Raw genomic sequence first — 26,926 nt, 5'->3', positions numbered from 1 at the left:
TATTGGAACAGATTGTCCAGAGAGGGTGTGAAGTCTCCCTCACTGGAGATATTCAAGAACCATATAGAAACAATCCTCTGCCAAATGCTCTGGGATAACCCTGCTTAAGCAGGGAAGTTGAATAGATGAGCCAATGTTGATGTCCCTTCCAACATCTTGTGTTTCTGTGACTTAAGTTTCCCTATGTGAGAGTGAAGACACCCAATATCACGAAAGATGTTTGACACAACCCATGTTTTGGACGTTCGAATTTGTCTCCAAGTTGCCGATGGACCCGTGTCTTGTCCCAGCGGAGCGCCTGTGCTTTGGCAGGCTGGCAGAGGCGACTCCGGACCGGCTACAGCCTGAAGGATCGGATCCCGATGGAGCGGATCCTGATGGAGCGGAACCCGCCGGTGCCACCCGGCTCTCCGGGCACTGGGGCCGCCCTCCGCCCTGCCCGCCCACTCGCTGCTTTCTGGGCACTGATTGGCTCGCATTCCGGAGGCCCCGCCACGGCCGCTCGCTCATTGGGCGGAGCCGGCGGTGCTCGCCGCTCATTGGCGCAGGCGGGGCGGCCCCGCCCTTTCCGCGCTGCTGCCCGGCGTAGGCGCGGTGCGGAGCCGCAGCTGCTTGCCCGCCTTCACCCATGGCCGACATGGAGCTCTTCGGTGACCAGACCGGGAACGGGATGCCCGACGGTGGCGAGGAGGATCCCGCCGCCGCTTTCCTGGCGCAGCAGGAGAACGAGATCGCGGGCATCGAGAACGACGAGGGCTACGGCATCCTGGAGAACGGCGAGGTGCCCGAGGCGTTGGAGGGTCCCGAGGGCCTCGGCGCGGGTACGCCCTGCGGGGGCCGCGGGTGGGGCGGGGGCTGAGGGGTCCCGGGTCCCCTCGTCCCTCGGGGCGGCGCGGCCGGGCGGGGGCGGCGCCGGCGGGACCCTCGCTGTGCCCGGAGCGGGGCTCGCTGCCCGGGGCTGGTCCGGGGGTGGGTCGGGGCCGTCCTGGGTGCGCTGCGCCGCAAGGTGCGCTACCTCCCTGCTCCCCGCCTAAGGCGTGCCTGTGTCCTAATGCGAACGGTGCTGATCTCGTTTAATCCAGGAGCCTGTCTGAAGGAAGGCTTCTGAAAGCTGAATAAATCCGCCACTTGAATTTCTGTCTTCAGCGGGGGTGATCTTAGTCTTGGAGCATAAGAGGAGTTAAGCTAATGTTTAATTTTACTAAACCTTTAGCCTTTGTTCCTTGGTAACCTTTGTACTGAATGTAGCAAGCCCGACACTGCAGAACCCGCGTTTGGAGAAGGGTGGGAACTGAGTGTTGAGAAGTATGGATTATAGTCTAATGGTGGCTAAAGCAGCCCAGAATAAACACTTCTCCTTTTGAAAGGTTTTAACCGAAGCCCGAGTGGAAAGGGGTTGATGTTGCAACACTCTCAGAAGACTTTGCTTCTACTTATCACCAGGGCCAAATATATGCTGGAGACATACTTGCTCTCATGTGACTTCCCTTTGTCACTGCAGTAGGATGCCACTCTCCTTCAGACTGAGTTGAATAACTGCTCCCCAGTTCATTGTCGGAACATCTTTAGAATTAAGTCTTCATTTTGCAACCCGATATCAGAAATTACTGACGTATCTTATGTATGAGGAGGAGGGTTTGTAGTATCTCAGTCCATAAAGCTCATCTAGATAAACTGGGTAATGGAGACCTTTCAGTGCTTATTTGAAGGTAGCGCTGCTCTTAGCATCAGCTCACTCATAAGTTCCAAAACATATGGATTACATACTGCTGAAAAAAAGGTGTTTACTGGGGACTGTTCCAGTACAAGAGCTTGAGGATAATTGTTATCAGAACACCATCCTGTTTTGGTACCATATATAATTTGACTTCCGTATTCTATTTATAGTGCAGAAACAGACACAGTGGTCACTTCCCTTCTTACTTTCAGAAGTCTGAGACAAACCTCATATCTTACATGGGCTTTATGTTCCAAACAGACTCTGGAACATTAAAGTGGCTGTTTGAAAACTAATTTAGTTGAAAAAAAAATCTATCATTGACCTTGCCCACAATATACTAGAACAACTAGAAGAGTATGTTCTCTACATACATGTAATGATGGCTATTGCAAAGTGTTTCCTTTTCAAAAAGTTGATTTGTTTAATGCTTCTAGATTAGTTTCGTATTTAGAAGTAGTTATTAAACTGCCTTTTAACCACTTTTTCTGAAGTCATGTAAGTTGACTTGTCATGAAGTCCAAAAGGGTTATTGGAGAACTTTAGGAATAAGTTAATAAAATAATAAATATGATAATATGATCCAAGGGTCTGGGAACCCTAGGCAGGAACTGTGTGTTGTCTTGCTTCTTTTTATGCCTTGGGATTGCATTTATGCTCTGGCCTGTTAAATAGGCATGGTAGACGATGCTTGTGGACTTGTGGTGGCCCTGTTTTTTAACAGAACATTGATCTTTGTTGACTGTCAGAGCCTGTACTTGCTTGCTCCATGTTAAAAAGAACAGACTTCAGCCATGCAAAATGTACTGGTTCAGGCATGGTGACAAATGATCTAATGACTTCTGTTGCCATTTGTATTAGACATTTCTTCTCATCTGATCAGTACCTTAATAAATATCAGACAGTTGTAGTCTCTGGCATATTAGCTCATTAAACTCTTCTGTAATTGAATAGATGAATGCAAATTTCTTCTTGAAACAATGCAAGTTCTTATGTAAATCCTTAAGCATAATGACCAGGGATTTGTGGATTTACTTTTTTTAACTGTAACCTTTCTTGAACTCCTTATTTACAGGTCTCTTGGATAAGTTCTTTATAAACAGTGGGCCAAAACGAATAACTTGGGCAGCTCTCAACTGAAGTTTGAAGATCTTAACTTCAGATACAGTCACAAGCAGTCATCAGCTTCTTGAAATACACTTTTTAAGAATCATAGTTTCTCATCAACAAACAGTCTTTCAGTTTCAGTCTCTTTAAATAGTTAGATAAATACATGGACAGAAGGGAGCTTCATGAATTGTAAATATCATTATTGGGAATTCTGATAATTGTTGTAGTGGTGGATACTGGGTGAGTATGGTGGGAGTAGCGGAATGCTGCCAGGCTTGTGCGTCTCACATAGCATTATTTCAAGTTGCCATGATCAGGGTTGGAATACTGATCCAGGCCTGATCCAGTAGGCTATTCATTATGTAAATAGCTATGCCATTCAAGCTGCCTGACCATGCAAAAACCTAATCTTATTTCCCTAGGAAGGTGAAGCATAATCCCTGCTCCAGAAAGCAGAGAGTACTGTATAAATCAAGTAATACAATGCAGTTGCTTAGGTATGGGTAACATGATATCTTATGACATTTATTTTTCAGTGATGAATCAATGTCCATGTATTTGCAGTGAGATTCTGACAATAGTATGTCTTGAGGTTGTATTGGTTCACTTCCTATGTTCTCTAAGCAAGAGAAAGAGAGTTCAAGGGGAAATGTGTGGTTTTTAGATCATGTATGCCAATACAAATCATCCTGGCAGTTTGCCAAGTAGCTTCTTATGGGGAATTTCATTCAAAGACAAGCAGTTATAGATGTTGAAAATCACGCAAATACACAATTTTAACGTAGGCTGACTAGTCTCAAACATTGCTTTTGCATTTTCACGCCTGTAAGTTTTATATGAACTTGACCAAAATATTTTTCTCTATCTTCGAAAGATGTTTGTGAGCCTCTAGCAATTAAGAAAATTAATTGTGTCTGGTGGTTTCTCTAGGTACTTCATTTAATAGCCTTTCAGGAGCTGAGTATCAATTTGCTTCAAAATTGTTTAGGAAAGAATTGATTCCTGTCTCTGTAGTTAGCACCACAAACAGCAAGAGTTCTTTTCTGACTATTGATTCTTTCTTAATTGTTTGAACAGCCATTGATCTGGGTTTTGCTGTGCAATCAGCGTCTGGGGCTTCAGAGCCCCATAAGACAGCACTGATAAAGGTATGAGAAAAGGAGTGGTATCTGTCTAGCTTGTGTTAGTAATGCTGCATTATTATGAAGTCAGGATAGAAAAATCTTTTTTTGTTTTGTTTTGTTTTCAAGAGAATACTAGTGGAAATGTACAGAAGGTGGAAATTACAGAAGCTGTTAGATTGGAAGATTATAAGAAGCTGTTATGGCACAGTGTTATTGCAGATGTGTTTTAATTCTAGCCTACTGATTATATTGAAAATGAGGGAACTCATGGCTTTTAATAGGACAGCGGATTAAACTATAACACTGGAAAGAAGCACTCTTCCTGAGCTGCTTGCCTTTGTTTTGCACACAGGCATGAGGATGAGTTATAGCTAGAAAAATTATTTCTTTTCCAGGTTCTTTCATAACGGCGTAAACAAAAGGTTTGTGAAAGATCCTTCTTTCTTATCATGTTATGGGTTAGAAGTAGGTAAAATTAAAGCATGACTGTGCCTAAAAGATAAAAGGATGGTAAACTAGGCCTTGAGTGGTGAAGTTACTTAACCTTATGTCAGAATATATTAAACTTTATGTTCTTCTATTCTTTAACAAGAGCTGCTAACCTATTGAAAGTAGCAGCACTTAGGGTACTTATTGTTTAAAAGAGATGCTGCGGGTAACTCCTAAAAAATACTTCTGTTTTAAAGGAGAGTAAGAAAAATGTTTCAGTATACTGCAAAGCCCTGCCTGTGACTTTAGGGTAACAGTCCACTTTTGCATTGAGAATAAGACTTTAGAGAGGCTGGTGAACAAGGCTAAGCTAGCTTCCTTTCAGGCCAAGTGATCCTGAGTGGTAATAATTATAGTAGCATCCTTCAGAATAGTTAATCATCATTGTGATAAATCTCTGAGGCCATATATTGACTTCTAGGATGTAAGTGACAAAATGCTTTTTGTATTTATCTTCAAACTCTCCAGTCTTTTCTTTTGTAAGCTGTGGTAAATGTGGAGGGCATTAATGCTAGCTTTCTATTTCTGACAAGCTTGGGTGTTGTATCTCCTGGGAGTGCAAGGCAGCTGATATGACTTATCCTCTCCATGCTCTTCCAGACTCTAAAAGGTATCTGTGTTGCTGTATGAATATTCATTATTACCATATGGTCAGCATGTGTTGCAGAACTGTAGATGTTTATATGTTTATATATGTTCATTGCAACAGTGCCCTTAAAAATAAAAGTTTATCTGAAGTTCAAAAGCAAACAACAAGGAGTATGGATCATTGGTAACTGAGATGGTTCTAAACATGTGGATTTTAACTTCAGGAGATACAATACTATGATAGAATTGGATGGACTCTGAAGCCAGTAGAGGAGTCTCGTTGTTCATGGCTGCTGAAAATGTTACGATGGCACTAGCAGTATTTAGGCTTTTTCTGTGGGAAGCTTATGAAATTGCATGTTTCTGTGAACAGAAAAATCTGATACACAACTAGCATTGGTTACTGATATGAAGGCTGGCAGACAGACAGTTTTTCTGTACTTTATACTTAATTATACAAGCATGAAGACCGGAGAGCTGAAATGAAGGAATGTTTGACTATTGGTCTTGTTGCAGTTAGCACACTTGTATTGGCATATGACAGTGTGCTGGTACATTTGTTTCCTCTTCTGCTTGTGATTAGCTCAGTCAGCATGCTGACTCTGCAGCTTAATTGCAAGTTCTGGGGAGCTCAGAACAGATGGGAAATTTGTTCTAATACTGCTAACGCTTCTAACCTGGATGCCCTCTGGAAACACTTAGTTCAGTTTCTGTTAGTGGCTGTTTCTGTGCAGAACAAAAATGGCCCTCAGACAAACCTATGTGTTTCATCTCAGGCACAGCCTTAAACAATGATGTTGTTCCTTTTACCTGCCAGCCTGAGTAGTGAAGACCGTAATGAATGTTTTTTGGTGTGACAAGAAAAACATATTTTCAATGTTCTTGGAAACATCCTCAAAATTTATGAGCCCTCTAGCCCAGCTGGTGACTGTAGTCTTTTTAAAGGCCTCCTGTACCTTCCAGAGGAGTAGGAGTCCAACAAAGCAGCAACCATATCTCAGTTATGGGAGTCTAGTTATAAAATATATTTTCTCATAACTGAAAAGCTATTTTTTCTTAATTTGAGTCTTCCCCTGCAAAAGTTAGTAACTATGTTCTTGGGGACTAGTATTCTCCAACTTAACTGCCATTCTTGAACTGATGAATTTACAGTCCTCTACATAACACAGTTAATGATTGCTCCTCAGTTCACTGATAAAGGAGTATGAAGAACTTCCTGTGTGCCATTCACTTGAACTGTGAAACTGGTGCGAAACTAGCTGCAAACAAGAGGACACAGCAGCATAACTTGCTTAGTTTTAGGTCAGTCAGCTATCTGTTTTTAAGACAGTGGTGCAAAATAATGTGATTTTTCTGCTTACTTTTTGGTATAGTCACTTCTTTCACTGAGGGGTGTATTATGGTGGACACACTTTTGTGTGATAGATTTATCCATGGTGATATGAGTAGCATGAGTATTTGGTATGGCACGCTGACAGATGTTATGTAGCCCTTCTCCAGAGAGATGCCCTGCTGAGACTTCGGAGTTTCTGAAAATCTTGGTGTGTTTTGTATAGTCCATAGATTTAAATAGTTTCAAAAACTTAAAGGTTTGACTCACACCTGGTATTTGTTCCCCTCGGCTGTGTTGCCACTGTCACTAAAGAGATAATAATGCTGCAACTGAAGTAGGAGTTATCAAGCATGTCATCACAGATGGTAGCAGAAAGGTGACTTTGCTAGGAATGTTAGCCTTATCTCTGAGCTAATTAGGAGATAACAACAGTAAGATAAGAATTATCAATTGTTGGCTGCAGCATTGTTAATCTTCCAGGTAGACACTAAAAAACTGGTAGTCATCCTTCTTAACTTAAGAACAGTTGTATAGTAGTCAGCTTCTAAGAGAGGGAGGATGAGGACAAAGTGGGAGTAGCTTTAGAACACAGTCTGTAGCAGATTCTCAGCAGTATCAGCTCTGCTTTTTGTGTTGTTAAAAGCAGGATCTCATGATGAAGAAATGACCTTGTATTTCTGGTTCTGCAGAACAGTGGCTCACTTGGTTTTTCATGCCTGTCCAGAAAAGTGCAAGGAGAAGGAAGTGTCCCTGCAGGGTATCAAGTAACATTCCCTTTCACAACTCCCACATTACCTACTTTAGTAAAGCTTTCCATACAAGTTACAGAAATAAGTAAATCTGGCTGTTCTATCTTTCTCAAATGACTAAACAAGTCACCTCTTTACAGATGCCGTTGGTGGAGTGGTTAACGGGGATGTCTATCAGGTAAGATAGAAGTATTCTATACTTAGAATGTGCTGTTCTACTCTGAGAACTTTACCTTAATGTAGACTAATACTTCCTATTTCTTGTCTTTAAAGTAAATTTGTCTCATATCTGAGGAGGGTTTTCTGTACTGGTAGCTCATCTCATGGAGTTGTCAGTCTTCTTAATTATGCCCATCCTCTGAACTTAGAGGCCATATAAAGCAGCAGTTCATTTTGAAATGTGGCTTAACAGTACATAAGCACTGTAAAGCAGACTGTTAGGCTCTGCGATATGACTTTACATGGACTTGCACTGGCTGCTAAGCTGAAAGTGTGCTCTGATTACCTAGTTTAAAGTAGAGTTTTCAGATTTGCTTGCTCTTTAAAGATAATTCATGCATCCTGGTTGTCTTATCAAAATAGTCTTACAAGGAACAGACTGAAAACATACATTTCTTGATGACATGAAGATGCATGAAATTAAGCTTCTGGCTAAAAAGCTCAACCACATTATGAAAGCATGTTAGACAGCCATGATGACAAAAGAAGGAGATACCTGCTTTATTGGTGTCAGGGAGGAAGGAGGCATGCTAAGGCTATCACTTTGTTGTAACTGAATTTCACGGCATGGTCATTGCCTGGTGTCACAGTTGACTCGTTAGCCTGGTTGAATGAATGCTTGGGAAAGAAGCAGTGTGAGCAATGTACTTCTCCTTAGAGTTTTAAGTGAATGCTGAGCTTTGTGGAGACACAAACAGCTTTCACTGCTGCTGACATTCTTATATCCTCAGCATTGCTGTGAGATTGATGGGACAACCTGTATTTCACAGGCCCTTTGCTCTTCCTTGTACAAGAGAAGGCAGATTTCCCTTTTTAGGTACCTTGATTTTGTGTTTGAAATTCTAAGAGATCAGTTGTTTTGGCTGACAGAGCTTCCTCTTAATCAGAAAGAAGAGACTGAATGGGCTATACATAACATAGGTTTTAGCTACCTGTAACAAGCTAGCCCTGCAGCTGCCCAGTTTATTTTGCTTTGGATGGAATGTGAAGCCTGGTGGTGTTGCCCCAGCCTAGAGTCTTCTCTTTGCAATATTCCGTCATTGAGGGCTACAGGGAGTCCAGAGAGGTGCAAGCCAAATCTATGGTCAGCTGCAGTCAACCTAGTACTCTTACGAGTGGTATTCCTTAACTCTGCTAGGGATAGGATGAAGCAATAAAAGTTGTTAAACTTAGAGTATCTTCTGTAGCAAATACCACAATATTCATTAGCTTTGTAAATCTGATGTATTAATGTTAGCCCTACTCATTTTGAGTCTTTGAGATGTTACATTGTGAAAAGGATGTTAGTACTCTCACTGTTCTGATGATTAAATATTAAAATGCCTCTTGGGTTATAAGCTGCATACAGCAATACAAATTCTGTAATGTGATATGCAAATGTCTCTTGAAGTAGACAAATAAGCTGCAAAGAATGTTTTGTACTCCTGTGCACAAAACCATGAAAAAAATTATTTCGCAAAAAATATTTAAGGTGAGATGAACTCAGAGAGTATATGGCCTACTACTGTGTAGTGAGGTGCTAGGCATTGTCTTCTGCGTTCTGCAGGCTTATTGGTCTGGTACTAAGTGTCTGTGGCACTTGTATTTCCAGTTGTGTTGACTTTTTGTTTGATCTCTGATTTCTGGAGGAAGCCCTTTGATTGTGCTGTAATTTGTAGCAAGATGTTTTTAATGGTGGAAATGTGTTATAACATCAAATGAATGTGTTATTGGCTCAGTTCAAGTAGAGTATAATTTTATATAGCTGGCAGGCAGTTATCTGAAATCACTTGTTCTACACAAATGACTTTGCTATTCCTTTCCTCCAAGGAGAGTAATGGTCCCACAGACTGCTATGCTGCCATCTCCCAAGTAGATCGACTGCAGTCAGAACCAGAAAGTATTCGTAAGTGGAGAGAGGAGCAAAAGGAGCGTCTGGAGCAACTTGGTAAGCATGGTATTTGTTGAGTAACCTAATGTCAGCTCCTCTCGGGCTGAGAGAGGCAGGGGTGTTCTACCTGGAGAAGAGAAGGCTCTGGGGTCACCTGAGAGCAGCCCTCCAGTACCTACAGAAGAAGTGGAGGGGGAATTTTTACAAGAGACCATTGTGTAGTTTACAAGGAGGAATGGCTTTAAACAGAAAGAGGGTAGATTTGGATTACTCATTAGGAAAAAATTCTTTGTGGTGAGGGTTGTGAGACACTGGCACAGGCTGCCCAGAGAAGCTGTGAATGCCCCATCCTAGGCTGAATGGGGATTTTGAGCAGTGTGGTCTAATGAAAGGTGTCTCTGCCCACAGCAGAGGAGGTGGAACTAGATGATCTTAAAGGCCTCTTCCAACTCAAGCCATTCTATGATTCTTAAGCAATAGAATTCTGAACCATGGCAGTGCTTCTTCAGAGTCTTAACATGCTTCCTGGATGAGTTCTGGTAAGCAGACTTAAGACTGGTGTGGGAGTCAGCAAGCAAGTGGCTCTCTGAACCTTTACTTAGAGATGAGCTGACAGAAAATGAAAAGCTTTTTTAAGCTTTGATGATAATAAATACTATGGGCATTAGTAGTTTATTTCAAAGGATAAAGATTAATAATTTTGTAATTGCTGAGGTCATCGTTGTCACATGGATCTTAATCTAATAACTAAATTAAGAAAATAATGGATTATTAATTAAACTAAATACAGCTATCAAATGCAGTGGTACCTACCCATGGACAACGTCTAAGAGACTACAGACTGGTGTGCTTCCCACTTAAATGGTGGAGGAGCCTTTGCTTGAAATTGTTAGGACAGAACTTTCTGTAAAATGTAATTCTGGATAAAGCTGACAGTTTCACTCCTCTTTGGTATTAGTTACAGCAGGTGAGGTTGCCCTGAACTGTAGGCTGTGTGTAAAAGTATGTGGAATGCCAGGTTCCTTCACTTTGTCTAAGCATAGAGGCTTTACTAAGCTTTGTTCTAGCACTGGCATAGCAAGGTGACTGTTCCTGGTTTGAGCAGTTTGCAGACCAACAGATTGACTGAATCTGAGCTACTCTGCAAAGTGCCTATCCTAAACTGAAGTGGACTGTCCCAGTTATGCAGCACAGGAGTTCTGTTCAGCTAATCCTTTCAATGTTTGTAGTATTTAGATTTCTCCTAGGACTAAATCAGGAAATCTCCTAACCCTTACCTGAGTTGGTGAAGCAACTGTCTGCATTAGAGTGCACCCTGAGCCATAAATCGAAATGTTTGCAAGATGCATTTGAATACAAATGTGACTGACAAAGCAATTCTTAAATCTTCAGATGCAAACTCACGAAAGCAGGAAGCAGAATGGAAAGAGAAAGCAATAAAAGAGTTGGAAGAGTGGTATGCAAGGCAAGATGAAAAGCTTGAGAAAACAAAAGCCAGTAACAGGTAAGTTTTTCCAGTCATCTGGAGAGTTATGGTTCTAGTTATGAAAATAATTAGGAAGGGATGGGAGAATACTTCTTCTATGTCCTAAGGCAATAGTCCTTCAGATCATTAAAGTAAACAGACCTACGACCTACCTTTTAAGTTTTCTTAGATAATCTAGATTAAATATCCAGGAAGCATTAAGATGATGATCAAGTATTACTGAAGATTCCTTCAGACATGAAGCTTGAACATGGCCAGAAAATATTTTACTCTGCCCACTTGTCATGCTCCCAGCTGTACAGGCCTTCAATGTCTGTAGTTACCTACCCTGAGACTAGCAATCTTACTTGCTTACTTTAGAACATATGGAAGTGGCAATCTAGTTAATCTTTGCTACAGGTAATTTCATTAAATATCTTAAAATCTTTTGCTGCTCTTTTTGGAAGCAGTTCAGAAATTACATTACTCAGTTCTACTAGTGAAAAACTGAATGCTGATTGTATCTGTAGTGGTTTGAATTGTCTAATTATGGGTCCTGTGGTAGAAAGGGATGACTTGATTGCTGGAATAGTAAGCTCTTACACTTTCTTAGAAGTTCCCTGTGGAATTTTGACATGACGGTACATGTACATGTACATGACGGTAAAAGTGATAGAACTGACTTAATGCCTCTTAAATCTCTACTTCATTCTATGCAGGTAATCATCAAGATTGCTTTATATTTTGGGAACTCAGAGGGTTCAAAACTGCTCTTCAGAACTGCTGTTTTGTTCATTTTGTTGTATTTTGTTAGTTTATTTCTTTGAAATACTGCTTTTCTTATCAAAATAGGCATCAGATTTGTCTTCATTAAATGAAGTCCTAGGTAGTCTACTCTCCTTTCTAAAGGAAGAAAGGAGGCCTACACTGCCTTCAGAATTATGGATTTGCCACTTCCATAACATTCACTGAGGAATTCACTACCTTTTCGTTGAGTGAAGAAAGGGAAACAGGATTAATACTGTCCCAGTTGGTGGCCAGAGTTCATGATACCCTCATGGCTTTATTATGGCCAGTGTTTGAGTGCAAGATACAGAGTCTGGAGCAGGGCACATTAAACCAGGTGTTGCACAGAACTGTTTGGCATTCTCATCACTCTGGTGAGATCTCTTGCCTGCTGGTAGTTTCTGTCCTCTGGGAGTAGTCTTAATGCTAACATTGGGGCTCTAGTCCTCAACTAGCTGATCTAAACTTCTAGGATGTGGAAGAATTTCTGTGTTGCCCCTCTGACCAATGGCTTAATTGGTCCATTCCATGTGGTAACTGCTTTCCTGTTACAGTAAGTCTAGGTGATGCAAGGTTGATATGCTTGTTAAAACTGCCTCCAGCTGTGTTCCGTACTTCTCATCCTTATCTCTTTTCTCCTGCCTGCTTGCCTGCCTGTTGGACTACTTGCTACCTAGGGTGGCAGATGAAGCTTTCTACAAACAACCCTTCGCTGACGTGATTGGTTATGTGTATGTTGCTTAACTACTAATTCTGCTTGCTAGTCAACACTATAATAAGCAGGATCAAAAACAGTGCTGAGTGTCTGAAGGTGCCTTCTGAATATTTACTTTTTGGACCATTTCTGGTCTGCAGTATTAAGTGCAGTTCTCCTGTATGCAGTGCACAAATCCTAGCACTTTCAGATTAAGTCTTGTAGTGTACATAGCCCTGGAATTATGGTAATGACTGCAGTATACTTTAGACCTAAGGGTTTACAGTTGTTTCCAGGCCAGTGAACATTGCTTAGCAAGATGCTTTGCTGGGGATGTGGGTTAGTGCCTGCAGTTTCACATGGGTGCTGTATTTAGTCCTTCCACAGAGAAGCAGTGTTTAATTCTGTAATAGGCAGTGACCACCTGCTTTGCCTACATATCAGAAAAATATTCAAGCAATGCTTGCACATAAAGGTTCAGAAGGAAGCCAAGGAAGGTAGAGGGGAATTGCCTGACATGAATCAGGGCAGAAAATGTGCATGCATGTAGAAATAGGAGGCTATTAGAGAACAGATAGATAGTACAAGAAGGTGGCATTGAGAAATCAGTGTAAACTGCTGGGAAGACATTTAGGAATAGTGTAGATGTTTTGCCAGCCTAATAGGTCAGTGAAAATAGAGCTGTGACTTTCAAGCCCCAGTGAATATGCTAGTTTCTGAGGGGTAGAAGGATTGCAATGTTCATTGGCTTGTTCATGTATTTTAATTTCTTCCCTTAATTTGTAGACTTGAATTGAAAGATGGACATGTCACAGATTCTAAGGTGACACCTTTAGAAGGTGTATTGGTGAGCCGTGTTCTGGCTTTGAGTGCATTAATATTGAAGATTTGGTGTGAAATTCACAGCTAACTGTAGGTGGATGTAAACCAAGACTTGTGAAATGATGGATTTACAGGTGGTGTTTAACTTTTTTGAAATTTCCTGGAGTTGATTTTGTTGGATTTTTACAATAAAACCATTATTGTTATATGTCCAGTGCAAATGTGCAGTGTGAGTGCTGCATAATAAAACTGGCTGCCTGTTTCCTGAATGTAGGCTAAGCTACTAGTGCATGTTCAGCCAGCTAATCATCTGCATTAAACTCATTCTCATTTTCTATATCTGACTTAAACTTTCTCTCCTTGTTTCTTTTCTTCTCTTCACCTTTAAGCACAAACATAAATCATCCTTGCTACAGCCTAGAACAGTTAAGTAAAAAAATCTTCACTGCCCTTTAAAAGTGTCATGTCACATAAAGTAGCAGTGTTGTAGTGATCCTTGTCTTCAGTGGTGTCTGTAACCTTATCATCCTTGTGAATAGTGCTGAACCCTCATGGGAGAGTCATTTTCACTGCTTTCTCTGTACTGCTTGTTGGAGTAGATGGATTTGGTTTGATCTCTGGATGCTTACTGCTTCTGCACTCAGGCAGCTACCAGGGCCCCGCATCATGTAAACTAGATGCTGGAGTGCTATCCCTGCATTGAAGCAATGCTATTGGCAGCATAGAAAAGCCAAAATAATACAGCTGGGAAGCCACTGGCATTATCCAGTACATAATGTACAAAGCCTTAGAGTCTCCCTAGGGTGAGAGCAGGGGAAATCCGTTTGTTCTGTGAGGTGACCTCAAACAAGTCATCTCCTCTGCCAAGATACGCTGTAGTTTATTGCATTCACAAGCATGGGATTCCTGACTTAAATTCCTTATGATTCATGCTGCTTCACTACAGCATTGGGAATCATCAGCAGATAGTTTTATGATGGCCTGTAGGCCTTGGGGCTGATTTAAATCCTCAAACAGAATTTGTTTAAGACATGCTTGCAGGCAGTTGTAAATTTCCAGCTGGCAAATGTCCAGTATAAGCCATCAAGCAGCAGAGGCTTAACTATTCAAGACCTGGGCATTTCTCCATAAATAAAATGCCTACAAAAGAAGTACCTTACTTCCTGGAACCTTGTGTGGTGACTCCTTAGGTAAAGACTCAATAAGTATTCTTAAAACCAAACACCTGTATTCCAACATTTTACACAATACTCTGCGATCCTCTGCACTGCTTGTGCATAGCATACTACTGCAGTCTACTTCATCTCCAGGACTGGGGCAGTGGGAGCTTACGTGGCCATAATGTCCACAAGCAGCTGTCAGGTCACATTTCTTATGAAACATGCCGAAAGAAACTGCATCCTCTAAGAGGGAAGGAGTGCCTTACATGCTGGGCATTAACACAAGGTGCATTGCATTGCTTTTAGGGCAGCTGAAGAAGCCTTTGTGAATGATGCAGAAGATTTTCCTGGCACTGAGTGGGAACGTGTGGCTCAGCTCTGTGACTTTAATCCCAAGTCTAGTAAGCAGGCAAAAGATGTGTCCCGCATGCGTTCAGTCCTCATCTCACTCAAGCAGGCTCCACTGGTTCGCTGAAGCAAAGCTCGATGGAGACACTACAAAGGCAATATCTTAACCTTACCCAGAGAAGCTATGTTTGCAGTAATTTGATTAATTGTTTCAATGTGTATTTTTGGACCACATCATGATGTATCTAGAGCTGATCATCGTTTGATTGCATGTTCTTCCTGATGTTTCCTTTCTGTGTCTGAAATGGGAGAACCTCCAAAACTGTAGTCTCTGTGCTGTTGTGCACTGAGGTGTCACTTCCTACATTACTGATATTAAAGATCTCTTGAACAGCAAAATGTGTTGACTTTGGATGAATTGAGAAGGTCTCCTGCTTCTTTTTGACAGAGTGTGTTTGAATTAAGTGTGAGTAAACATTTCTCTTGATTGCTGGTGATTTCACCTTGCTGGTGAATGTCCAGCCAGCAGTGCAAGGCTGTCCTCCTTGTTTCTTTAACCTTTCTTAAAGCTCTTGAGAGCTTTAGTTTAAAAATTTCTCCACTATCCAATTTGTCACACTAGACAGCAGCTCAAGAAAACTTAAACAGCAGGCATGTTAAGGGGCTTATCTTGCTTCCAGTGGGACTGAGGACACTGCCTTCTGCAGGTAAGTAGTTGTGTATAATTTTCTGCTGTCACTCTGGCTGTCTGAGGCTCAACACAAAGGAGAGGGCACTGCAGTTAAGGCCTTTGGTATTCTGCTGCTTATTGTGTTCCACGAGGTTTTCAATGCAGTCTTCATATGCAAAGATCTGTGGTGCAGAGGCTGTTTGATGTTTTTGAACTGCGTGCTTGTCCTCACTGACCTTTGCAGACACTTCTCCCACTAGGGTGGTGAACTGGAGACTTGGAGAGTAAGAGGAGGGAAGGCTTCCTCTTACTGCTGCTCATCTCTAGGTTGGAGCTCTGTCTGCCGAGGTGGTTGAATCAGAAACAAAGCGATCTAGAAAATCTGTGTTCTGCTTCCTTTGCTCACCGAGCAGTCACAGGGGCTGTATTCTAGCCTTGCTCTGTTAAACCTTACCTTAGCTGTATGTCTTCTAAAACTAATCTGTTCTATCTCCTATGTTATTCCACCATGTTTATCAAAGACACAGTATTTTAACTACTGTGTAGTGTAATTGCTTTAATACCTTTTATGTACAAGCTGGAAGGTTAGTCCAGGTAGTTTGAAAAGAGTTGCAGATAGAGCCTATGATGGACCAAAGCTCAAAATGTTACTGCACAGCAGCTGTGTCCCTTTGGTGGGTAAGGTAGTCAATAAATAGTTTCCAGTTGGGCTGCAGTAGTTAAGCTGTACCTTACTGTTGTCTGTAATGGCTGGACCTGCTCTCATGTTTGCAAGTGTATTCACACACTACTGATGGGTGGTGATGAGAATGATTGTAGACTACAAGTCAGAAAGCTTGATTCCATGGAAGATTAGGGCAAGAAAGTATCTTCTGAACTGCACAAGGGCATGGCAGGTGAGTCCCAACAGGACTGAAGCACAGAGCTTTCCATAGTCCATAGAATAGTGATAATCATTCCTAGCCTTGCCTAGTTACATATTCACCTTGACCAAAAATTTCCTTTTTGCTGCACACTCAAAAGCTCTGAAAACAAAGATGTTCAAAATGACCTGATAATAAGAAAAGTCCACTACATTAAATACAGAGTCTTTAAAGTGTTAATATGAATTTAAGAGAATTTGCAAGATCAACAGGTTAGAGGGGTTCCTGCACACTGAATGAATGATGGTATGTATTGACCAGTACATTTTCCTATCTTACAGAATATTTTATCTGGCTATGAGTGTGGCTTAGAGCTGAAATCCAAGAAAATGGGCAAAGACTCGAATTCAAGCCCAAAGCAGTATTCTATATGCTGGGTTTGCAGAGCTTAAGAAAGTGTTTGCAGATTTTTGACATATTTCATCCTCCTGGAACACTTCAAATGCAGCTCTGTGGGTTCTGATTACTTCCACTAACTCTGGTGCAAAGATTACCTCTTCTTAATTCCTTCTCTTAATTTTACATTCAAGTATGCTAGCTCACTGTCTCCTTTTGTGCTGTCACAAAATCACAGACTGGCTGTGGTTGGAAGGGACCTCTAAGGTCATGTGGTTCAACTCCTCAAGCAGAACCACGTTGAGCCTGTTGCCCATGACCAATATCCAGACAGCTTCTGATGATCTGTAAGAAGTGAAATTCCACTTCCTCTCTGGGCAACCTCTGCCAGTGCTTGGATACCTGTGCAGTAAAGAAGTGTTTCTGAGGTTCAGATGGAGCCTCCTGTGTTTCAGTCTGTGCCCAGTGTCTCCTGTCATGGCACAAATGAAGGGAACCCATCTTTGCACTCTCGCTTCAGGTATTTATATACATTGGTAAGATTACATTGGCTTCCCTTAAGCCTTCTTGTTTCCAGGTTGAGCAGTTCCAGCTATCAGCCCTTCCTCACAGGAGAAATGCTGTAGTTGCTTTATAACCTTTGTGGCTCTTTGTGAGCTCTCTCTGGTGTGCTTATGTCTCTCGTGTACTGGGAAGCTCAGAACCAAACACAGCACTCCTGGAGTCAGGACATTTTCTGTGCCTGAGAATTGTTTTGTGTACTTAGACCTTGAGACAGCAAAAGAATTCTCAGGTTTATTTGGGGAAAATCCCTTGTCTGTGTTTCTAAACATTGACTTGTTTTTTTCAGAGGTCAGTATCTGTTATGTTGTTTTGTAACTTCATGTGACAGTATTGTGCTACACCTCTGGCCTCCTGTGCGTGCTCAATCCTGTTTACTGGCTTTAACTTCCCACTGTTGCTGCTTATCTCCATAGCATTAGTCAGTGGAATCTGGAAAAAAACTTGGATGCTTCCTATCCTGCAGATAAAATCCCAGCTGCATGCATGTGAAGATCTCATGCAGTACTGAGAGAGAAGCTGTGGACTCTTGCTGAATACGTCCTGGTATAGAACTTGTTTTGTTTAGCTTCTGATCAGGTGGCAGCCAGCAGCCAGGCAGTCTGAAATTACAATGAGCATTTGTAATGAAGAAGGGGGATGGAGAGGTCATGGGTTCATTGGAAAGCAGGGAGCCTGGAAACAACAGCACTATGCATTCATCCTCTTATCTTAGCTTGTGGAACACGGTTAAGTTTTAAGCAGCCATAAAAAATCATGGTGCAGCTTATCTTTTTTCCTGCTGTTTTTTTGTTTTTTTTCTGAGCAGCCAGTTAAGAGGCAAACATAGATTACTGGCTTGTATATCAGAATGGACAACATGGGAGTCTGCAGTCATTGCCAAGAGGATTCCCCCAGCAGTACCTGTCATGCAGGCAAGCAAGTTCCTTTGCAGAACTGTGTGCTGTCTCACTAGTTGTAATCCAAATATAATTATCTGGAATGGTCCAAGGGGTGTACAGCCTAGCTGTTAAGGTGTTATATACTTACTACCACCTGTGGTATCTCCATGGCATTTGAAATCGACACAGTGATCAGATTTCACTGAATCCAAGTGTAAAATCTGTCTGCACCTTACTCTGTGTTGTGTTTTTTTAATACAAAATTGCCATTGCCTCCATTGATAATACATGCGAGTTTTTGACAATTTTGTTACAATTAAATGGAGGAAGGACAGTGCTTTAAGACCACCAGAAAGTGAATGAATTTGTTATTTCCAAGTGTCTGGGTGGCATATCAAAGATTCAAAATACTGAGTAACTAAACTTGATGGTATGGGCTATTCTGAAGGACACTGGGCCAGCATCAGGTAAGCATATTGCTGCAGATATTCTGTGAACATCTGATGTTTGCTCCTTCTGGGGCTGGATACAACAGGGGGCTAATATCCATAAAATCTCTGGTCCACATTCAAGTACCTTAAGTTCAAAAGATGCTTCTGAGCAGAGAAAGAAGTAGAGACAAACAAAACCACTATTACACTATTAAACATGATTTTTTATTCTTTCTGATTTAATAAACTGCTTCTACATATGCAGCAAGTTCTTGGCCAATTGACAGGAAAAAAGCATTTTCAAAAGCATTTCAAGAACCGTTTTCTTAACATGACATTAAATGTGTAAAACTTTTCAACTGTGTTTTAGTCTGTTGTGTTTTTTCTGTACCTGCACCCTCCCTTTAGCTGCTAGGAAAAAACATTTTGAGTCTGAGATACAAGAAATACAGAACTTCAGAGGGTCTGGAAAGCAAAAGCCTGGTCCCACTTTTAGCCAGGCATTCCAGCCAGGCGTTCCTTGTCATAGTAGAGGATGGAAAGATCAAATGACAGGCCTCCTCACTGTTAGAACCTCAGTACTCCTGATCTGAGCTACTGTCACTGCAGAGAAATGCCAGTTTCTCCTTGACCTGCTCATAGAGCTAATGCTGTGGCATTGAAGGTAATTCCATTACCTTCAATACTCATCAAGTGAACCAAGACTTGTAGGAAAAGTAATTAAATCTCCTTGTTTACAGAAAGCCTAGTATAACTTGGCAGAGTGAAGAACCAGTTATTTGCCAGTGGTATAGAGGCTGCAGGATTCTTCCTGGAGACATCAGGAGGGAGATCTGGTGGTATTCCTGAAATCTGCTCTGAAGATGTGAGTGACCAATAAGCATTCCTTGTGGAAGAGAAGGTGAAGTAAAGACAATCTCTATAGATTATATCCCAGAATTAGCAAATGAACTAGGAGCTATTCAGTCCAACTTGATTGTATAGGACAGGGCAATGGTTGCAGAAGATTGTTTCATTTTGACTGGAGGAGAAGTTCAAGTGTGAAAATAGCCCCTGTACTAACACACTACTGGACTCTTGAGAGTATCAATGGTTGAGTTAGATGTCAAAATAGGTCATTAAATTCAGGACAGGATAGTCTTATTACTGTTCCTCCAGAGCTATCTTTCTGGATTAGCTGATAGATGGGCTGGTTTTTCAATTCCTCCAGCATCTTGAAAGAATGCTAAAAAAGCAACTGGATAAAGACAGCACTGTATATCAAGGACTCATTAAAGAAATACAAACCAGCTTACTTAGGCAAGCCTTTACTGGTACTTGACATACTTTTCTCCTAGGCCTCTGAATGCTCTGCAGGCAAGAATAAGGGTCAGATTTGACTCTCCATCCTGAAAGCTGATGGTGAAAGCAGGACAAGAACAGTGCACCTTCAGCCACCTGAATGGCTGAGGGGATGCACTGTGTCACTCTGTAGTGAAAGGTTCTTTATGATCAGCTGTGCCACATGGCTGAATTTCAGCTAACTGGCTACCAAAGAATAAGCAGCCCCCCTCTCTTAAAGTAGTAGATTAGGTCTCTTGAAAAGTCCTTCAAGATTAAAATTCAAACAATTTACTACTGGCCATAGCCAGAAGACAAAGATGCTCACTGCTCTCTTATGAGTTTGTTTGGACTCCTCTGCAGGCTGTAAGCTCACTAAACTGTAGTTTTTTTCCTTCATATGCAAAGCTTCTAAAATGGGACTCTGGCGTTCAGAGATGATCTAATAAATAAACCTGGTTGCCTCTACCAAGTCCTTCAATTCATGAAAAGGAATTTCTTCTAGGTGTAACCTTTTTTTATTGTAGAGGCCCTGGTTTCCACCCACTTAAATTATTACCTGCTACTGGTGATTACATCATATTTACTTTGTGGGTGGAATCCTAGAAACTGAAAAGCTGGTAAGCGTCTCATTTCACTTAAGTGGGAAATGAGATACGGATCCCCAACAGTTATAATAGTTTTATACACCATACACATTATCCCCATACAGCAAGAGATGTTCATAAATAATTCTGCCACACTCAAAAGTAATGTATAGGCTTAACAACAGAGGTGCTTAAAAAACCAGAATTGCACATTACTTCCAATGAAGTCAGCTGAAATTTAGGAAAAATATAAAAAGATAATACCTCAATTAGGAAATGCTGAAGTAGTCACTAACTACTCAAAAAACTACTTTGATTCATTAGCTGCTCTCATCAAAGAAAAATTTGGGGCAAAATATTCCCTCCACCCATTAAGAATTTGAATAGTCCAATTCTCTTAATTCTTCTGTAATTCTTTAGTATATTCTACGTGTGGTATAATCCAGTACCAGGCTAGCAGCTCCAAGAAGAGCAGGATCTGCTAGATTTGAGACCACCACATCCACTGTTTTAACAGAGGACAGTGCCTGTCGATTTATCACATCTTTGACAGCATTAATGTAGTGGTTAGCTAGAACCCCAGAAAGGATCACAAGAGATGGGTTCACCGTGTGCAGAATGTTCACAACGCCAAGGCCCAGCGCTGTCCCAGCTGAAAGATGAAGTAAAAAGAAATTAAGTAGAATACTCAGAGCACTTCTGGCATCAGTAGCTGAAACAGTTCTGTTAGCAGCAAATAACACTGGAAAGTCAGTTAAGTGTTTTGTTCCACAGAGTTTTATGTTATCAGGTAATACGTGTCTGCTATTAAATTTTCTTTTGAAAGTAAAAAAAGAAAAGGCAATTTTTTTTGCACAATATTGCATTATTCAATGTTATGGATGTGAAAAGACAAAACAAGGCATTAAGCATGCTTGTAAACAAGCAGGAAATAGGAAAGCATCGCTCTACCACCTCAGTGTTAACCACTGTGTATGAGGAAGGACTATGCTTAAAACTACTAAATCTGTAAAATCCACCATGTAAAGTAGCACATAACATAAATTGCCTTTGCTACCTCTGACAGCCATTCACTTGTTTACAATGAAGTGTCCCAGAATTTTCCATTATAAATGATAATTATATATAAATTATTATAAATAACTATAAATTATAAATATACAATAATTATAAATTATAAATAATTTATATATATTTATATATCATATATATTATAAATAAATATAAATTATAATTATAAATAATTATTAAAAACTTCTTTTTTAAAGCAGTGCCTTTTAATTTTATTTTTTTTACCGGAACAGATAACTTTTAACACTTCTGCTGACATTTTCTCCAACATTTATATTTAAAATCTCATTACGATTAGTAATTTCTATATTGAGAGGGCCTCAACATGTACAGGCTGCTTGTAGTGTTACAGTGAACTACCATTTCTGTATCCCCTAAAATACAATCATGGAAGTGTTTCACCCTCTATGAAACTATGTTCTCACCTGTTCTGAGAATGCTCTCTGCTTTTGTATTCCCAAGTTTAGCTGCTTGAATAAGATGTGCAGCACTAACAATCTCCTCCTCCTTCATTGACATTCCTTCTACTAAAAGCAGATCATCTGAAAATAAGAGAAAGCCAAGAGCAAGACATCATAATGTGGCAAGTCAGAGGGTGGAAAAAAAGAAAACTTAAAATCTTTCCATCTCCTTTACTTGTATACTGAATCCTGAACAATCTGTTCAACTCTGAGTTTACCTGAAGTAATCATATCCATATTATTCGGGACACTACTTGCAGAAGCAGGGAATCAAACTCAAACAGTTATAGAGTGTGGTAATTCACTAGTCTTGTTGGACCCAAAAATAAATAAAATAAAAATATTCTCATATTATTTAAGACTTAGAAGATTTTGCTGAAAGACAATCACTGTGAAGCCAAATGTCACAGAATGCCTGTCAGATTAGTTTTCATCAAGCTTAAAAAGAAAAGACCAGCTCTACTGTGTGCTTCTGCAAGTTCTGACACCAGTGGTTCCGAATGTTCCTTGCTACTGAAAATGATCTGTATTATGTATGCTGTCTGTGTACCTATTCTTGTCTCCTCCTAGAAAAAGAAGGCAGATTAATTTTTTCTTAATACCTTCTTTTAAAATGTCTTCCTATACTGCAGTTTAGTAACAGTGTTTTCAAACCAGAGTAAACAGATACCATCATGCAGTTTCTTAGCTTCTCTCTGTAACGCTATTCCTGAGGCATATGCTTCTATACATCCTTGGCTGCCACACAGGCACTCTGGTCCATCTAAGGATACAACAATATGCCCAAGCTCAGCAGCACAGAAGGAACTGCCATGGATCAACTCGTGCTGATGAACGATTCCACCTCCAATTCCTGCAAAGATATTGATTTATTTTGTTTAAAAAAAAGACAAACAGCCCTTGCTCCCCAATAGTTTTTAAAGACTACAAGACACTGATATTTGCTTATCCTGATGTAGACAAGATTAAATAATTTACTTCAATGATTTGACACACTTAATACACAAGCTTATAGCTCCCTCCTATTCATATATGTATCAAAATGGTATATAATGTTTGTATTTTTTTAAACCTATGGATGATACTGAAATATGACAGATCTTTTAAGCTTGTGAATCATACTCTTTATGCAGAAAACTATCCAAGTGGCCTTAAATTTTGCACTTCAGAAGAAAAGTTCTAATGGTGTATTTAGACAGGTAAACCTGAGTGTTAAATGGCCAGGACAGATAAATGTGCAGGCCTCTGCTGCCCCTCCCCAAACTGTGTGTAGATTCATCAGCTAGTTCTTACTGCCACCATCTAAAGGACTATATACTTAACAAATGAGAAAAGTTACCCCACATTTGCATTTGGGATTTAAGCATACTTTCTTATATTCAGTTGCTTATCTTCCAGATACATATTCTGCATTTCTAAAGTTGAAAGAGGATTAATCTATAGAGCTGAAAAATGCCAAATTATTCCAGTTGAAGTTGCTCAGATTTTCCTTACTTGCCTGTGTAGCAGCACCAGAAGAACTTCTTTGATCAAAAAGTTTATAAACTATGCAAGTGATTTTATTTGCCAGAATAAATTAAAAAGCACCCTAAACCAAACAAACAGTATAGCAGAATAATTTTTGGTTTTCCAGGCACAGTGGTAATGTTTATGCCTATAGAACACCTGAGCCTCTACGTGATGGTGCTGGACTTTGGGTGTCATTGAACTACAACATACCCACCTGTACCAGTAATCAGTGTTACAAAATTTTCTATTCCTTTTCCATGACCAAATTTTCTTTCTGCTAAAGCAGCACAGTTTCCATCATTGTCCACCCAGACTGGCAGGTGCAAAGCATCAGATATAGGAGTTCTGAGATCCACAGAGCTCCACTCCTGAATGAGTTTTGTAGAGTGAAGCACAACTCCTTCTCGAGGGTTTACCCGTCCACCTGTGGAAATACCTAAGTCCCAGAAATACAGGAGAGAAAAATGAAAACTAAGTCTGTGTAACAGACTTTAAGTAAAAACCTATTTTTCTTTCTTTAATGACAAGAATTTTTCCCCCTAATATTAGGCTTTGAAGCAGAGTATGAAAGTAAAAATTTTTGAAGTATTACTGGCAGTTCAACTTTTGACATGTACACATCACAAAATGATTGAATGGTTCGGGTTGAAAGGGACTGCTGGAGATCATCTAGTCCAACCTCTCTGCTAGAGCAGGTTCACCTACAGCAAGTGGCACAGGATTCTGTCCGTGTGGGTTTTGAATATCTCCAGAGAAGACGACTCCACAACCTCTCCAGGCAGTGTGTTTCAGTGCTCAGTCACCCTCAAAGTAAAGAAGACAGTTCACAGAATGCCACACCTCTAATCACAATGCACCAATTATCTTCAGACTCACTAGATGGGTAGTGGTTGTTAGTCAGAGAGTTAATGTTCCTACTTCAGGCAAGATTGCAGCAAATCACTTAAATAGCTGCCTTTCTTGTTAGTGGGTACAAAAGACATAACAGAAAAAATAAATTATTCACATCCTGGAACTCTATTAGTGTCCAGAAGTCTACTATTACTCTCAAGATTCAGAATGACTAAAATAATTACTAGACCTAGAGTAGTGATTTTTCCTTAAATACACACTGTTTTTATGAAAGATCAAAACTGTGTTTAGAGATTTGTCTGCTGAACAAAGTAGGCCAGTAACCAGCTCTATTGGCCAGACCAGTTTTTCCTACTCTGAAGAGGCTTCCAGATTTGGTGGCAGTCTCTCAGGACCACTGAAAAGCAGGTGTCTATAATGGAGGTATGTAGCTCTAGACAATCAAGTTTGAACATTTTCTTGTACAGAGCTTATATGACTGCGTCACATATGAAGATGGCTCTAGGGTTAATGCTGTAATGGAAAGCAGCCATAAAAGGTCCAAAACAAGCAGCTGAATTGAACATTAAAGGTGTAAAAAAGATCAGATTTGAAGGGCTAACATTTCTCCTTACAGCTTTGTGTACTTAACATTGTTTTTGAAGTTCAAGTTAACTTTTCTTTGTAGTGTGTGATTCAGGTAAGTTTTTATGTGGAACAAACTACTTTTCTTTAGGAACATTTCTCAGCTAAAATGAATATTCTATTTCCTTCCTAAAAATCCAGGACACATTAAACAACATCTTCATAAATAACTAATATTTAAGGCCAAATCTCCTAGTCACCATCAAACTGAAGAAGTCCTGATACAAGCACAGTTTAATACAGAACTGTACTGCAAGTGAACTAGAAGTCAGCAGAAGGGCTGCTTTTGTCTCTGTTAGCTACAAATTTACTCCTAACATTCTCACCTTTTTAGTTTGCCTTGGTGTATCTGAGAATTCTGCTGCACAGTTGATCCTAGCCCTAAAGAAAGGCTTACAGAGAGCAAAGAGCTGTTTTGATAAACACTGAGCATCTGATTCACAAGGCCCAGACAGCAGAGAGCTTCATAATCAAGTACTACAAAAACACATTTTAGATATAGTTTACCATAACAGATTGTTTAATGGTTGTTACAAACTGTAGAAACTTCAGTTTTTATAGTCAGCTTCTCATTTTTAGCTATTTAGAAATGTTTGTTTGTTAAGAATATGTAAGAACTTGAAGTACAGAAGATCCATTTTAGAGAGGTGTTTTAAATTAATGAGTAGTGATTTAATTTCATGTTGGAAAATACAGATGTAAAAAGTATTTGTTAACTTACCTACTCCCAAAATTCTGCAGTTTACATTTACTGCCTCTGATGCAGCCTCTACACACATCTTTAGAATTAACGCTAGTCTGTCTTCATAGGTTTTAGGGTTGAGCTGGGTATACTTCTTAACTATTTCACCCTAGAAATTAAAAACAACAAAACATGCCCCAGAGAAATGTATGTCATGATGAAATTTCTCTTCCATATAAATTACAGGTCAATTTGAAAATAGAGAGCCATAACTTCTCTCTTTAAAAAAACCACACATGCTATACTTTAGTTTTTTGGGCCTGCAGGCAACGTTCTTGACAGCTCTTGAGTACAAGTTTGTAAGATTAGGCATTGCATTCTGCTTCTGTAATCAACCTCCCATCTGAAATTAAATACACATTTTAAGGAACACATAGCTCATGTGAGGAAGTATCACCAGAGCTGCTGCAACTGTTGTTAGGCATAAACCATGACAGAGCACTGTACTTAAGCTCAACACTGCGTTAAAAAAAGAGAGTAACAATTGCTTAAAAAGGACAGGAAACCCACAGTGCTTTAAAAATAAAATCTTTCCAATCTGACTGCATGAAAGGTTTCTGCACCAAAAAGGCAGAATCAGACAGACAGAAATGCTAGAAATTTCAAGGCAAAATTGACTATACTTTCAAAAATATCTTCCAAGTGATCAGACTTCTGAGTTACTTGCAATATCTGTGGAGTACCACCAAGTGTCACACATCATGACACTTGATGGTAACCAGAATAGTCTGGGTTTAAAGGGACCTCAAAGGTCATCCAGTTCCAACTCCCTACCATGGGAAGGGACACTGAACCAAACCAGGCTGCTCAGAGCTCCATCGAACCTGGCCTTGAACACTTCCAGGGATGCGGCACCCCAGACTCCTCTAGACAACCTGTTCCAGTGCCTCCCCATCCTACAACAGAGAACATCTTCCCAATATCTAATCTAAACCCACCCTCTTTCAGGCTGAAGGCATTCTCCCTTTTCATGTCACTACATGCCCTTGTAAATACTTTGGAGAGGGTGGGGAGGGGCCATGAAGATTATTTTCAACCCTGTTCATGCTGTGTAATGAAAGTATTCATGATGCATGCTTGGAATCCATGGGCACTAAGGAACTGACATTAATTCAATGTTTACATGGCAGGATTAAGCCAGGAGACTGCTGAAGGTATCCTGTGTAACAGTGATATTCTCCCTGTTAAATCCCCTGTACCATGCATCTCAGTGAACTGCACTGAATTAATGCAGCTCAGTAAAGAGGAGTAACAAAGACAGTCTATAAACAAACATGGCTGAGTCATTGTTGCCAAAGAACTTGGAAAATTCCAAACTGATAATGGGTTCGAGTACTGGGTCCCACCATCTCAGTATTACATAAGTGATAGAGTTTGTGGATTTTGGATGCTTAGTTTCTTCCTCACTTTGAGGTTCGAGGGTGCATCAGAGAACTTGTTTTGGAAGACAAGGTTGCAGCAAATATTATCAGAAGACATAAGGC

General features: G+C 40.4%; 2 protein-coding genes across 6 annotated transcripts in view; one reads left to right on the top strand and one right to left on the bottom strand.

Annotated features, from left to right (window-relative positions):
* Positions 1 to 547: 547 nt before the first annotated feature.
* On the top strand, positions 548 to 14,873 carry CLTA (clathrin light chain A). Of its 3 annotated transcripts, XM_005486275.4 has the most exons (7): positions 548 to 821; positions 7,251 to 7,288; positions 9,139 to 9,256; positions 10,592 to 10,703; positions 12,128 to 12,181; positions 13,356 to 13,391; positions 14,433 to 14,873. In XM_005486275.4, exons 1-7 carry the CDS (start codon positions 629 to 631, stop codon positions 14,599 to 14,601), a joined length of 720 nt encoding a protein of 239 aa, XP_005486332.1. In that variant the 5' UTR covers positions 548 to 628; the 3' UTR covers positions 14,602 to 14,873. The 3 variants fall into 3 exon arrangements, with proteins under 3 accessions (XP_005486332.1, XP_005486333.1, XP_005486334.1); XM_005486276.4 differs by lacking the exon at positions 13,356 to 13,391; XM_005486277.4 differs by lacking the exons at positions 12,128 to 12,181; positions 13,356 to 13,391.
* The window catches only part of GNE (glucosamine (UDP-N-acetyl)-2-epimerase/N-acetylmannosamine kinase), a 39,129-nt gene continuing 26,913 nt past the window's right edge, over positions 14,711 to 26,926 (bottom strand). For all 3 annotated transcript variants that reach the window (XM_005486274.4, XM_074533556.1, XM_014266476.3), the window contains exons 8-12: positions 25,422 to 25,551; positions 23,439 to 23,660; positions 22,386 to 22,568; positions 21,680 to 21,796; positions 14,711 to 20,835 (exon numbers count right to left, since the gene is read on the bottom strand). In XM_005486274.4, the coding sequence (XP_005486331.1) occupies positions 20,600 to 20,835; positions 21,680 to 21,796; positions 22,386 to 22,568; positions 23,439 to 23,660; positions 25,422 to 25,551 (888 nt within the window). In that variant the 3' untranslated portion in view covers positions 14,711 to 20,599. The remainder of the gene's footprint in view (positions 20,836 to 21,679; positions 21,797 to 22,385; positions 22,569 to 23,438; positions 23,661 to 25,421; positions 25,552 to 26,926) is intronic.

The sequence above is a fragment of the Zonotrichia albicollis genome, chromosome Z (genome assembly GCF_047830755.1).
Source record: "Zonotrichia albicollis isolate bZonAlb1 chromosome Z, bZonAlb1.hap1, whole genome shotgun sequence".
NCBI lineage: Eukaryota > Metazoa > Chordata > Aves > Passeriformes > Passerellidae > Zonotrichia > Zonotrichia albicollis.
Note: the sequence above shows the minus strand (reverse complement) of the source record. Positions and strands in the feature narration are given on the sequence as shown.

Bases quoted from the DNA above. Each gene is read 5' to 3' on its own strand.
- CLTA (XM_005486275.4), top strand. From the start codon at position 629: ATGGCCGACATGGAGCTCTTCGGTGACCAGACCGGGAACGGGATGCCC. The intron at 7,289-9,138 runs GTAAGATAGAAG...CTTTCCTCCAAG, and splicing joins TTAACGGGGATGTCTATCAG to GAGAGTAATGGTCCCACAGA. The intron at 13,392-14,432 runs GTTAAGTAAAAA...CATTGCTTTTAG, and splicing joins CCTTGCTACAGCCTAGAACA to GGCAGCTGAAGAAGCCTTTG.